Below are 14225 nucleotides of genomic sequence, written 5' to 3'. Positions count from 1 at the left end.
GGCGGCGCGGTGCGCTCCCGGTGGGGGTTTCCCCGACCGCGCCCCCGGCGGTGACGTCACGGCGCTCTCAGCCAATGGCGGCGCGGCCCGCGCGGGGATTTCCAGGTCCGGCGGCGGCGCGGCCTCGGGGGGCGGCGGCGGGAGCGGCACCGGCGGCTCCGGGACCACCGGGAGCGGCTCCGTGAACACCGGGACCCGCACCGGGAACACCGGAACCCGCTCCGTGAACACCGGGAGCGGCACCGGAACCACCGGACCCGCTCCGGAACCACCGGGACCCGCTTCGGGAACACCGGGACCCGCACCGGGAACACCGGGAGCGGCACCGGGAACACCGGGAGCGGCACCGGGAACACCGGGAGCACCGGGACATGGCGCTGCCGCTCGGTGAGCGCGGCCCCGCTGGCTCCGGGACCCGCCCTGGGGGCAGCGGAACCGGGGATCGCCCCCGTGACGGAACCGGGGGGGCGGAACCGGGGATTCCCCCCCGTGACCCAACCGGGGGGACAGAACCGGGGATCGCCCCCGTGACGGAACCGGGGGGGCGGAACCGGGGATTCCCCCCCGTGACCGAACCGGGACCCCCCGGGAGGGTAACGGGAGGCTCCCGGGGGAGGCGGCGGGGCGGTCCCGGGGCGGTCCCGGTGCTGATCCCCGGTTCCGGTCCCGGTGCTGATCCCCGGTTCCGGTCCCGGTGCTGATCCCCGGTTCCGGTAGGAGCGGCGGTGCAGGAGCCCGGGCTGGCCTTGGCTCACGGAGCACCGGGAACAGGTAAAGCCCCGCTCCCGGGAGCCGCTCCCGGGATCGCTTTTCCCGGTGTTTTCCCGGTGTTTTCACGGTGTTTCCCCGTTTTTTCCCGGTGTTTTCCCGGTTTTTCCCCATTTTTCCCCGTTTTTCCCGTTTTTCCAGATGATTTGGGTGAGTGCGAGCAGAGGGACCGGGAATCTTCGCCGTTTCCCGGGAATTTTCCGGGATCCCGGAGCCAACACGAAGAGTTTCGGGAATTTGGGGGATTTCGGGAATTGGGGATTTGGGAATTCCGGGAATTCCGGGAATTCCGGGAATTCCGGGTCCCATCCCGAGGGGAATCCAGGGGGGAATCGGGCTCGGAGGGGAGCGCTGGGATCGCTCCCAGATTTTGGGATCCGGGCTGGGAATCGCTCCGGGATTTGGGATTTTCCCCCAAAAACCTTCCCAACACCCCCCGAAATTCCCGGTTTTTCAAAAAAACCCTCCCGAATCCCCCGAAATTCCCGGTTTTCCCCCCAGGAACCCTCCCGAAATTCCCGAAACTCCCATTTATCCCCCCGAAATTCCCGGTTTTCCCCAAGAAAACCCACCCGAAGCCCCCGAAATTCCCGATTTTCTCCCAGAAACCCCCCGAAATTCCCGGGTTTTCCCCCCGAAATTCCCGATTTTCTCCCCAAACCCCCCGAAATTCCCGGTTTTCCCCCCGAAATTCCCGGTTTTCCCCCCGAAATTCCCGGTTTTCCCCCTCAGAAATCCTGGAGGAGGTGATGAAGGAGGACGGCTTCCAACCGGATCCCGCTCCCGAAATTCCCAAACCTCTTCCCAAGCTGATCCCGCGCGGCTGCGACCCCCGGGATCCCCGGGATCATCCCCGGGATCATTCCCGGGATCATCCCCGGGATTCCCTGGGTCATTCCCGGGATTCCCTGGGTCATCCCCGGGATTCCCTGGGTCATTCCCGGGATCATTCCCGGGATTCCCGGGATCACCCCCGGGATAATTCCCGGGATCCGCCGCTGGCCCGGAGCCTCCGGGGTCTCTCGCTGTCGGGGCCGCGCTGGTGCCGGGAGCCCGCGGGGGCCCCGGAGAAGCTGGAAAAGCTGGAAAAGCTGGAAAAGCTGGAAAAGCTGGAAAAGCTGGAAAAGCAGGCGGGGAAGCCGCGCTTGGTGATCACGGAGCAGCCGAAGCAGCGCGGGATGCGATTCCGCTACGAGTGCGAGGGGAGATCGGCCGGGAGCATCCTCGGGGAAAACAGCACCGACAGCACCCGCACCCTGCCCAGCATCGAGGTGAGAGCCGGGAAAAACGGGAAAAAACCGGGAAAAATGGGACATCCCAAAATATCCCAAAAAATCCCGGTGTTTTTAGCCCAGAATTCCTCCAAAAACCCCGAAAATCCCGAATTTTTTAGCCCAGAAACTCACCCGAACTCGCTAAAATCCCCATTTTTCCCCTCGGAAATTCTCCAAAACTCACTAAAATCCCGATTTTTCCCCTGGAATCCTGGGTTTGGGAAGGATTTTGGGAGGTTTGGGAAGGATTTCGGGAGGTTTGGGATGGATTTGGGGAGGTTTGGGATCGGCCGGGAGCATCCTCGGGGAAAGCAGCACCGAGAGCAGCCGCACCCTGCCCAGCATCGAGGTGAGAGCCGGGAAAAACGGGAAAACACCGGGAAAACCGAGAAATCCCAAAATATCCCGACTTTTTTAGCCCAGAAATCCTCCAAAACCCTCGAAATTCCCGGTTTTTCCCAGTGATTTTCCCCCGGTATTTCCCCCTACCTTTCCCTGATTTTTCCCGGTGTTTTTTCCCATATTTTCCCCCGATTTTTCCCACACTTTTCTCTGATATTTCCCCCCGTATTTTCCCGATTTTTTCCCGGTATTTCCCGCTGTTTTTCCCGTTATTTTTCCCGTTTATTCCCGTTGTTTTTCCCGTTTTTCCTGTTATTTTTCCCATTTTTCCAGCTCCTGGACTGCCATTCCATCCCGGAGGTGGCGGTGATGGTGTGACTGACCTTTCCCGCTGTTTTTCCTGTTGTTTTTCCCGTTTTTCCCGCTGATTATCCCGTTTTTTCCCGGTTTTTCCAGCTCCTGGACTGCCATTCCATCCCGGAGGTGGCGGTCACAGCGTGACTGACCTTTCCCGGTGTTTTTCCCGGTGTTTTTCCCATTTTTCCCGGTGTTTTTCCCATTTTTCCAGCTCCTGGACTGCCATTCCATCCCGGAGGTGGCAGTGATGCTGTGACTGACCTTTCCTGCTGTTTTTCCTGGTGTTTTTCCCGTTTTTCCCGTTATTTTTCCCATTTTCCAGCTCCTGGACTGCCATTCCATCCCAGAGGTGGCGGTGATGCTGTGACTGACCTTTCCCGCTGTTTTTCCCGGTGTTTCCCGGTGTTTTTCCCGTTTTTTCCCATTTTCCCAGCTCCTGGACTGCCATTCCATCCCTGAGGTCGCAGTCACAGCGTGTCTGACCTTTCCCGCTGTTTCCCATTGTTTTTCCCACTGTTTTTCCTGTTGTTTTTCCCGTTTATTCCCTCTGTTTTTCCCGCTGTTTTTCCCGTTTATTCCCGTTATTTTTCCCATTTTTCCCGTTATTTTTCCCATTTTCCCAGCTCCTGGACTGCCATTCCATCCCTGAGGTCGCGGTCACAGCGTGTCTGACCTTTCCCGCTGTTTTTCCCGGTGTTTTTCCCGTTTTTCCCGTTATTTTTCCCGGTTTTCCAGCTCCTGGACTGCCATTCCATCCCGGAGGTGGCAGTGATGGTGTGACTGACCTTTCCCATTGTTTTTCCCGTTATTTTTCCCGTTTTTCCCGTTATTTTTCCCATTTTCCCAGCTCCTGGATTGCCATTCCATCCCGGAGGTGGCAGTGATGCTGTGACTGACCTTTCCCAGTGTTTCCCGGTGTTTTTCCCGGTGTTTTTCCCGTTATTTTTCCCGGTTTTTCCAGCTCGTGGACTGCCATTCCATCCCGGAGGTCGCGGTCACGGCCGTGCTGGTGTGGAAGGATTGGCCCCACCGCGTTCACCCGCACGGGCTCGTGGGCAAGGATTGTTCCCAGGGGCTGTGCCGGGTGATCCTGCGGCCCCACAGCAACCCCCGCCACAGGTACAAACAGGAAAAAACAGAATTCCAGGGAAAAAAATGGAATTCCCAGGAAAAAAAAGAAATTTCCAGAAAAAAACCCGAAATTCCCCCCCAAAAAAACCAAAATTCCCCCCCAAAAAACACGGAATTCCACAAAAAAACCCCGGAATTCCCAGAAAAAAACCCCGGAATTCCCAGAAAAAAACCTGAAGTTCCCAGAAAAAAAAAATTGAATTCCCAGGAAAAGAAGGAATTCCCAGAAAAAAACTCTGAAATTCCCCCCAAAAAAATGGAATTCCCCCCCCCCCAAAACCACACAGAATTCCCCAAAAAAACTCCAGAAATCCCCCCCAAAAAACCGCGGATTCCCAGAAAAAAACTGAAATTCCCAGAAAAAAAAATGGAATTCCCCTCCAAAAATCCAGAATTCCCAAAAAATTAACCCTAACCCCGGAATTCCCAGAAAAAAAACCCCGGAATTTCCAAGCGTTTTTGAGGGGATTTTTTGGGGTGAATTTTTTTGGTTTTTTTGGGATTTTTGGGCGTTTCTGGGCGGGAAAATCCGGGAAGGGGCCGGGAAAATTGGGAATTTTGGGGATTCCCGGCAGTTTCAGCAACCTGGGGATTCAGTGTGTGAAGAAGAAGGAAATCGAAGGCGCCATCGAGAAGAAGCTGCAGCTCGGGATCGACCCCTTCAAAGGTCAGCTCCTCCCCTTTTCCATGGATTTCCTGGAATTTCCGGCAATTTCCGGGAATTTCCGGCAATTTCCAGCAATTTCCATCTTTTTCCCAATTTTCCTGGGTTTTTCCCTGCTTTTTTTGTTTTTTTCCCCTTTTTTTCTGTGGTTTTTTCCCATTTCCCCCCATTTTTTCCTGTTTTTTCCCCCCCATTTCCATTTGGATTCCTCTGGAACCGCCTTTCCCTGCTTTGTTCCCAATTTTCCCCAATTTCTCCCCATTTTCCATCCTTTTTCACACATTTTTTTCACCATCCTCCCCCATTTCTTCCCCCATTTTTGCCATTTTTCCCCAATTTTTACCATTTCCCCCCCATTTTTCCCATTTTCCCCCCATTTTTTCCAATTTTCCCCCATTTCTCCTGTTTTTCTCAATTTTTCCCATTTTCCCACCCTTTTTTCCCATTTTTTCCCCGTTTCCCTCTATGTTTTCCATTTCCCCCCGATTTTTTTCCATTTTCCCTCGAATTTTCCCATTTTTCCCCAAATTTTCCCATTTTTCCCCCTGTTTTTTCCCCATTTTCCCCCCGTTTTTTTCCCATTTTCTCCCATTTTTCCCCATTTTCCCCCCGTTTTCCCATTTTTTCCCATTTTTCCCCATTTTCCCCCCGTTTTCCCCATTTTCTCCCATTTTTCCCCATTTTCCCCCCGTTTTTCCCATTTTTCTCCCGTTTTTCCCCATTTTCCCCCCGTTTTTCCCATTTTTCCCCATTTTCCCCCCGTTTTTCCCATTTTTTCCCCGTTTTCCCGGGGTTTTTTCCCATTTTCCGTCTTTTCCAGCGGGATCCCTGCGGAACCATCAGGAAGTCGATCTCAACGTGGTCCGGATTTGTTTCCAGGCCTCGTTCCGGGACCGGGCCGGGATCCCCCGGAGCCTCAGCCCGGTGCTGTCCCAGCCCATCTTCGACAAGAGTGAGTCCCAAAAAACCCCAAATCCGCCCCAAAAATACCCTGAAATTATCCTGAAAATATCCTGGAAATGTCCTGGAAATATCCCAAAAAAATCCTGGAAATGTCCTGGAAATATCCTGAAATTATCCTGGAAATATCCCAAAAAAATCCTGGAAATATCCTGGAAATATCCTGGAAATATCCTGAAAATATCCCAAAAATATCCCAAAAATATCCCGAAAATATCCTGAAATTATCCTGAAATTATCCTGAAATTATCCTGAAATTAACCTGAAAATATCCAGAAATGATCCTGAAAATATCCCCAAAATATCCTGGAAATGTCCCCAAAATATCCCGAAATTATCCCAAAATATTCCCATGGAATCTCCCCCGGAGCCTCAGCCCGGTGCTGTCCCAGCCCATCTTCGACAAGAGTGAGTCCCAAAAAAACCCAAATCCACCCCAAAAATACCCTGAAATTATCCTGGAAATGTCCTGGAAATATCCTGGAAATATCCCAAAAATATCCCAAAAATATCCCAAAAATATCCCAAAAATATCCCAAAAATATCCTGAAATTATCCTGGAAATATCCTGGAAATATCCAGAAATGATCCTGAAAATATCCCCAAAATATCCTGGAAATGTCCCCAAAATATCCCGAAATTATCCCAAAATATTCCCATGGAATCTCCCCCGGAGCCTCAGCCCGGTGCTGTCCCAGCCCATCTTCGACAAGAGTGAGTCCCAAAAAACCCCAAATCCACCCCAAAAATATCCTGGAAATATCCTGGAAATATCCTGCAAATATCCTGGAAATGTCCCGGAAATATCCTGAAAATATCCTGAAAATATCTTTAAAATATCCTGAAAATATCCTGAAAATGTCCTGGAAATATCCTGGAAATATCCTGGAAATATCCCAAAAATATCCTGGAAATATCCTGAAAATATCCTGGAAATATCCCCAAAAAATCCTGGAAATATCCTGAAATTTCTGAAATTTCTGGAAATATCCTGAAATTATCCCAAAAATGCCCTAAAAATATCTTAAAAAATACCCTGAAATTGTCCTGAAAATATCTTTAAAATATCCCAGAAATATCCCGAAAATACCCTAAAAATATTTCCAAAAATATCCTGGAAACGTCCTGAAAATATCCCCAAAATATCCCGAAATTATCCCAAAAATCTCCTGAAAATCTCCTGAAAATCTCCTGGAAATATAAAAAAAAAAAATCCCAAAAAATCCTGAAAATGTCCCAAAAATCTCCTGGAAATGTCCTGGAAATATCCCAAAAATCTCCTGAAAATGTCCCAAAAAAGATCCCAAAAAATCCTGAAAAATCTCTGGAAAAAATCCCAAAAATCTCCGGAAAAAATCCCAAAAATCTCCGGAAAAAATCCCAAAAATCTCCGGAAAAAATCCCAAAAATCTCCCCGGAAAAAATCCCAAAAATCTCCGGAAAAAATCCCAAAAATCTCTCCGGAATCTCCCGGGAGCCTCCCCAGAAATTCCCGAGGTTCTCCCGGCTCCGGGGGCAATTCCGGGTTCGGGAATTTGGGAATTCGGGAATTTGGGAATTTGGGATTTGGGAATTCAGGAATTTGGGATTTTGGGAATTCGAGAATTTGGGAATTCGGGAATTTGGGATTTTGGGAATTCGGGATTTGGGGAATTCGGGAATTTGGGAATTGGGAAAATTGGGATTTGGGGATTTGGGAATTTGGGAATTCGGGGATTTTGGGAATTTGGGATTTTGGGAATTCGGGAATTCGGGATTTGGGGAATTCGGGAATTTGGGATTTGGGGAATTCGGGAATTTGGGAATTGGGGAAATTGGGAATTTTGGTATTTTGGGAATTTGGGAATTGGGGAATTTGGGAATTTGGGAATTTTGGGAATTGGGGAATTCGGGAATTTTGGGATTTGGGAATTTGGGAATTTTGGGAATTTTGGGAATTATTTTGGGAATTTTGTGCTGTTTCCCAGAATCCACGAACACCTCGGAGCTGCGGATTTGCCGAATGAACAAAGAGAGCGGCCCCTGCACGGGCGGGGAGGAGCTTTACCTGCTCTGTGACAAAGTGCAGAAAGGTACCGGGGACACCTGGGGACAGCAAAACACACCCAAAATACACCTGAAATACACCAAAATACACCCAAAATACCCAAAATACACCCAAAATACACCTGAAATACACCAAAATACACCTAAAACACCCAAAATACACCCAAAATACACCCAAAATGCACCCAAAATACACCCAAAATACATCCAGAACACCCAAAATACACCTGGGGACACCTGGGGACACCAAAACCTCACCTGGGGACACCAAAACACACCTGGGGACACCAAAACACACCCAAAACACACCCAAACCACCCAAAATACACCCAAAATACACCTGGGGACACCAAAACACACCTGGGGACACCTGGGAACACCTGGGGACACCAAAACCTCACCTGGGGACACCAAAACCTCACCTGGGGACACCAAAATACACCCAAAACACACCCAAACCACCCAAAATACACCTGGGGACACCTGGGGACACCTGGGGACACCAAAACACACCCAAACCACACCCAAAATACACCCAAAATACACCTGGGGACACCCAAAACACCCAAAACACACCCAGAACACACCCAAAATACACCCAAAACACACCTGGGGACACCTGGGGACACCAAAATACACCCAAAATACACCCAAAACACCCAAAATACACCCAAAACACACCCAAACCACCCAAAATACACCTGGGGACACCTGGGGACACCAAAACACACCTGGGGACACCTGGAACCCCGTCTGGAACCCAATCTGGAACCCGATCTAGAACCTCTAGAACCAGATCTAGAACAGATCTAGAACCGATCTAGAACCTCTAGAACCCGATCTAGAACGATCTAGAACCGATCTAGAACCCAATCTAGAACCCAATCTAGAACCGAGCCTAGAACCGATCTAGAACCGATCTAGAACCCAGTCTGGAACCCACCTGGAACCCACCTGGAACACACCTGGGACACCTGGGGACACCTGGGGACACCTGGGGACACCCTGAACACACCTGGGGACACCTGGGACACACCTGGGGACACCTGGGACACACCTGGGACACCTGGGATACACCTGGGGACACCTGGGGACACCTGGAACCCACCTGGGACACCTGGGGACACCTGGGACACCTGGGACACACCTGGACCCCCCCAATTCCCGATCCCAAATCCCGAATTCCCATTCCCACATTCCCAATCCCCAATTCCTCATTCCCATTCCCATCATTCCCAGAGGACATCGCGGTGATTTTCCGTCGGGAATCCTGGGAGGCGCGGGCGGATTTCTCGCAGGCCGACGTTCCCAAACCCCAATTCCCGATCCCAAATTCCCATTCCCGATCCCAAATCCCGAATTCCCTCATTCCCAGAGGACATCGCGGTGATTTTCCGTCGGGAATCCTGGGAGGCGCGGGCGGATTTCTCGCAGGCCGACGTTCACCGCCAGGTCGCGATCGTGCTCCGGACGCCGCCCTACGCTCACCTGGAGCTGGCCCAGCCCGTGCAGGTGGAGGTGTTCCTGCAGCGCCTGACCGACAGCGTCCGGAGCGAGGGGTTCCGGTTCACTTATCTTCCTCGGGATAACGGTGATTACCGGGAATTACCGGGAATGGAGTCAGGAATTACCGGGAATGGAGCCGGGAATTACCGGGAATGGCCCCGGGATGGGCGGGGTGCGGGTCCCGGTGCAGGTGGAGGTGTTCCTGCAGCGCCTGACCGACAGCGTCCGGAGTGAGGGATTCTCCTTCACCTACCTCCCTCGGGATAACGGTGATTACCGGGAATTACCGGGAATGGAGTCAGGAATTACCGGGAATGGCCCCGGGATGGGCGGGGTGCGGGTCCCGGTGCAGGTGGAGGTGTTCCTGCAGCGCCTGACCGACAGCGTCCGCAGCGAGGGATTCCGGTTCACTTATCTTCCTCGGGATAACGGTGATTACCGGGAATTACCGGGAATGGAACCGGGAATGGCCCCGGGATGGGCGGGATGAGGGTCCCGGTGCAGGTGGAGGTGTTCCTGCAGCGCCTGACCGACAGCGTCCGGAGCGAGGGGTTCCGGTTCACCTACCTCCCTCGGGATAACGGTGATTACCGGGAATGGAGTCAGGAATTACCGGGAATTACCGGGAATGGCCCCGGGATGGGCGGGGTGCGGGTCCCGGTGCGGGGGGAGCTGTTCCTGCAGCGCCTGACCGACAGCGTCCGCAGCGAGGGGTTCCGGTTCACCTACCTGCCTCGGGATAACGGTGATTACCGGGAATGGAGTCAGGAATTACCGGGAATTACCGGGAATGGAGTCAGGAATTACCGGGAATGGAACCGGGAATGGCCCCGGGAAGGGCGGGGTGCAGGTCCCGGTGCAGGTGGAGGTGTTCCTGCAGCGCCTGACCGACAGCGTCCGGAGTGAGGGATTCCGGTTCACTTATCTTCCTCGGGATAACGGTGATTACCGGGAATTACCGGGAATGGAGTCAGGAATTACCGGGAATGGAGTCAGGAATTACCGGGAATGGCCCCGGGCTGGGCGGGGTGCGGGTCCCGGTGCAGGTGGAGGTGTTCCTGCAGCGCCTGACCGACAGCGTCCGGAGCGAGGGGTTCTCCTTCACTTATCTTCCTCGGGATAACGGTGATTACCGGGAATTACCGGGAATGGAGTCAGGAATTACCGGGAATGGCTCCGGGAATGGCTCCGGGAATGGCCCCGGGAAGGGCGGGGTGCGGGTCCCGGTGCGGTTCCTGCAGCGCCTCAATCACAGTGTCCGGAGTGAGGGGTTCTCCTTCACTTATCTTCCTCGGGATACCGGGAATTCCCTGGAATTCCTGCAGGAATTCCTGTGGGAATGGTACTTGGAATTCTCAGGAATTCCTGGGAATGGCAGCGAGAATTTTGGGGGATTTTGGGGGGTTTTGGGTGGGATGAAGGTCCCGGTGCAGAGGGAGCTCCCCTGATCACAGCGTCCGGAGTGAGGGGTTCCGGTTCATTTACCTGCCCCGGGATACCGGGAATTCCCGGGAATTCCTGCGGGAATGGAGCCGGGAATGGAACCGGGAATGGAACCGGGAATGGAACCGGGAATGGCCCCGGGAATTCCCAGGAACGGCAGCAGAAATGGCAGTGGGAATTCCCAGGAATTCCTGCGGGAATGCCAGTGGGAATGACAGCGGGAATTCCCGGCAATGGCAGCAGGAATGGCAGCGGGAATTCCCGGGAATGTGAGCAGGAATGGCAGCGGGAATTCCCGGGAATTCCTGCGGGAATGGCAGCGGGAATTCCCAGGAATTCCCGGGAATGGCAGCGGGAATACCGGAAATACCGGGATAAGTACCGGAAATACCGAAATACCAGGAATGGCAAGCAGGAATGGCACCGGGAATAACCGGGAATACCCGCCGGGAATAACCGGGAATACCAGGAATAACCACCGGGAATACCCGCCGGGAATACTGGGAATGGCACCGGGAATAACCGGGAATACCGGGAATACCAGGAATGGCACCGGGAATAACGGGGAATACCCGCCGGGAATAACCGGGAATGGCACCGGGAATATCCGGGAATTCCCGCCGGGAATATCCGGGATTGGGGCGGATCCATGGGATGGGAACAAAGCGCCGGGAACGGCGGGAATTCCCGGGAATGTGGGGAAATCCTGGGAATGTGGGGAAATCCTGGGAATGTGGGGAATTCCCAGGAAAGTGCGGGATTCCCGGGAATTCCAGGAATGTGAGGAACTCCCGGGAATGTGAAGAATTCCCGTAAATGTGGGGGATTCCCGGGAATGTGAGGAGCTCCCGGGAATGTGAGGAATTCCAGGGAATGTGAGGAATTCCCGGGAACGTGAGGAGCTCCCGGGGATTCCAGGGAATGCGGGGGATTCCCGGGAATGTGAGGAGCTCCCGGGGATTCCAGGGAATGCGGGGGATTCCAGGGAATGCGGGGGATTCCCGGGAATGTGAGGAATTCCCGGGAATGCGGGAGATTCCAGGGAATGCGGGGGATTCCCGGGAATGCTCGGAACTCCCGGGGATTCCCGGGAATGCTCGGAATTCCCGGAATTCCCGGGAATGCGGGGATCCATTGCCGCTGTTCCACAGACGCGTACCGGGTGCAGCTGAAGCGCAAACGGGGAATGCCCGAGGTGCTGGAGGAGCTGTCGGGAACTGGTGCGGACTGGGAGGGACTGGGAGCGACTGGGGGGGACTGGGAATGGACTGGGATGGACTGGGGGGGACTGGGAGGGACTGGGAGGGACTGGGAGGGAACTGGGAGCGACTGGGGGGGACTGGGAGGGACTGGGGGGGGACTGGGAGGGAACTGGGAGGGACTGGGAGGGAACTGGGGGGGACTGGGGGGGACTGGGAGGGACTGGGAGGGACTGGGAGGGGATTTGGGATGAATTTCGTGGAATTTGGGGGATTTGGGAGGGATTTTGGTGGAATTTTGGGAGATTTTGGGATGAATTTTGGGATGAATTCGGGGGATTTTGGGATGAATTTTGGGGGATTTTGGGATGAATTTTGGGATGAATTTTGGGGGATTTGGGGGGATTTTGGGGATGAATTTTGGGATGAATTTGGGGATAAATTTGGGGATAAATTTTGGGATGAATTTTGGGGGATTTTGGGATGAATTCGGGGGATTTTGGGGGCTCCCCCGTGACCCCCCCCGGCCCCCCCAGACCCGTTCGGGATCGAGGCCAAGAGGAGGAAGAAGCCCCCGGGGTACCTGGAGCATTTCCTGCCCCTGGGACCCCCAGGTGCGACCCCAAATCCCAAATTTCCCTGGAAAAAATCCCAATTTTCCCAAAAAAATCCCAGTTTCCCTCCAAAAATCCCAATTTCCCTCAAAAAATCCCACTTTTCCCAAAAAAAAACCCTGCTCTTCCCAGAAAAATTTCAATTTTCCCCCCTAAAAATCCCATTTTCCCACCCTAAATCCCAATTTTCCCCCAAAAATCCCGATTTCCCTCTCCAAACCCATTTCCTCCCCCAAAATTCCCATTTTTTCCCCCCAAAATCCCATTTTTCCCTCAAAAATTCCCATTTCTCCCCCCTGAAATTCCCATTTTCCCCCCCAAATTCCCATTTCCCCCCCAAATCCCCATTTTCCCCCCCCAAATCCCCATTTTCCCCCCCAAATCCCCATTTTCCCCCCCAAATTCCCATTTCCCCCCCCAAATTCCCATTTTCCCCCCCAATCCCCATTTTCCCCCCCAAATTCCCATTTTTCCCTCCCCCAATCCCCATTTTCCCCCCCAAATTCCCATTTTCCCCCCCAAATTCCCATTTTCCCCCCCCAAATTCCCATTTTCCCCCCAAAATTCCCATTTTCCCCCCAAATTCCCATTTTTCCCCCCAAATTCCCATTTTCCCCCCCCAAATTCCCATTTTCCCCCCAAATTCCCATTTTCCCCCCCCAAATCCCCATTTTTCCCCCCCAATTCCCATTTTCACCCCCAATTCCCATTTTCCCCCCAAATTCCCATTTTCCCCCCCAAATTCCCATTTTCCCCCCCAAATTCCCATTTTTCCCCTGCAGACGCCGCTTTCCCCCCGGATCCGGAGCCTTCGGAGCCTCTTTCCCAGATTTTCGCCCCCTTCGCCCCCCCGGCCTTTTCCCAGTTTTTTTCCTCTGCGGAATTCCCGGAATTCCCGGAATTCCCGATTTTCCCGGGCCCGGAGCTGCTGGCGGAGCCCCCGAGCGGGGACCCCCCCCCAATTTCCAGCCTGGTTGGATCCCACATGTTCCCGGGGGGGGAGGGCTGACAATTCCCGGAAAATCCCCTTCCCGGAATTCCCAAAAATTCCCAAAAATCCGCCCAAAAATTCCCAAAAAATTCCTCAAAAATCCCCCCGAAAATCGCAAAAAAATTCCTCAAAATTCCCCAAAAATTCCCTCAAAAATCCCCAAAAATTCCCCCAAAAAGTCGCCAAAAAATTCCCAAAAATTCAAAAAAATTCCCTCAAAATTCTCGCAAAAATTCCCAAAAATTCCCCCAAAAATCCCCCAAAAATTCCCTCAAAAATCCCCCAAAAATCCCCCAAAAATTCCCAAAAAATCCCCCTAAATTCCCGAAATTCCCAAGGAGGATTTCAGGGATTTTCCCCCCTCCCCAATCCCAAATTTTGGGTCCCGGGGCCGGGCTGGACCCTCCGGGATTTTGGGAAATTCCCAAATTTCCATCCCCCCCCCCCCCCCCCCTTTTCTTGCACTGTATTTATGGGGGGAGCCCGGGGGAATTCCAGGGATTTGGGGCGGAATCCCGGGAATTTTGGGGCGGAATCCCGGGAATTTGGGGCGGAATTCCAGCATTTTTGGGAGGGAATTCCCGGGATTTTGGGGGAAATTCCCGGGATTTTGGGGGAAATTCCCGGGATTTTGGGCGGAATAAAACCATGGATGGACACCCAGGAATTGGTTTTGGGGACTGGGAATGAACTGGGAGGGACTGGGAGGGACTGGGAGGGAACTGGGAGGGACTGGGGGGGAACTGGGAGGAACTGGGGGGACTGGGAGGAACTGGGGGGGACTGGGAATGAACTGGGAGGGACTGGGAATGAACTGGGAGGGACTGGGAATGAACTGGGAGGGAACTGGGAGGGACTGGGAATGAACTGGGAGGGAACTGGGAAGGACTGGGAGGGAACTGTGAGGGAACTGGGAATGAACTGGGAGGG

At 53.3% G+C, this 14225-nt stretch overlaps 1 protein-coding gene across 4 annotated transcripts; it reads left to right on the top strand.

Annotated features, from left to right (window-relative positions):
• The first annotated feature begins 209 nt into the window (after positions 1–209).
• On the top strand, positions 210–13937 carry RELB (RELB proto-oncogene, NF-kB subunit). Of its 4 annotated transcripts, XM_058859992.1 has the most exons (14): positions 210–298; positions 341–387; positions 718–771; positions 1501–2039; positions 3064–3090; positions 3730–3860; positions 4448–4539; positions 5357–5488; positions 7464–7568; positions 8918–9060; positions 9245–9317; positions 11643–11711; positions 12227–12304; positions 13087–13934. In XM_058859992.1, the coding sequence occupies exons 2-14, from the start codon at positions 372–374 to the stop codon at positions 13311–13313; spliced, it is 1686 nt and encodes a 561-aa protein (XP_058715975.1). In that variant the 5' UTR covers positions 210–298; positions 341–371; the 3' UTR covers positions 13314–13934. The 4 variants fall into 4 exon arrangements, with proteins under 4 accessions (XP_058715975.1, XP_058715976.1, XP_058715977.1 ...); XM_058859993.1 differs by lacking the exon at positions 3064–3090 and adding an exon at positions 3175–3201 and having other exon boundaries at positions 282–387; positions 13087–13937; XM_058859994.1 differs by lacking the exon at positions 3064–3090 and having other exon boundaries at positions 282–387; positions 3703–3860; positions 13087–13936.
• Positions 13938–14225: the final 288 nt, after the last annotated feature.

The sequence above is a fragment of the Poecile atricapillus genome, chromosome 31, assembly GCF_030490865.1.
Source record: "Poecile atricapillus isolate bPoeAtr1 chromosome 31, bPoeAtr1.hap1, whole genome shotgun sequence".
Classification (NCBI taxonomy): Eukaryota; Metazoa; Chordata; class Aves; order Passeriformes; family Paridae; genus Poecile; species Poecile atricapillus.
The sequence above is the reverse complement of the archived record's forward strand: the minus strand, read 5'-3'. Positions and strand labels throughout refer to the sequence as shown.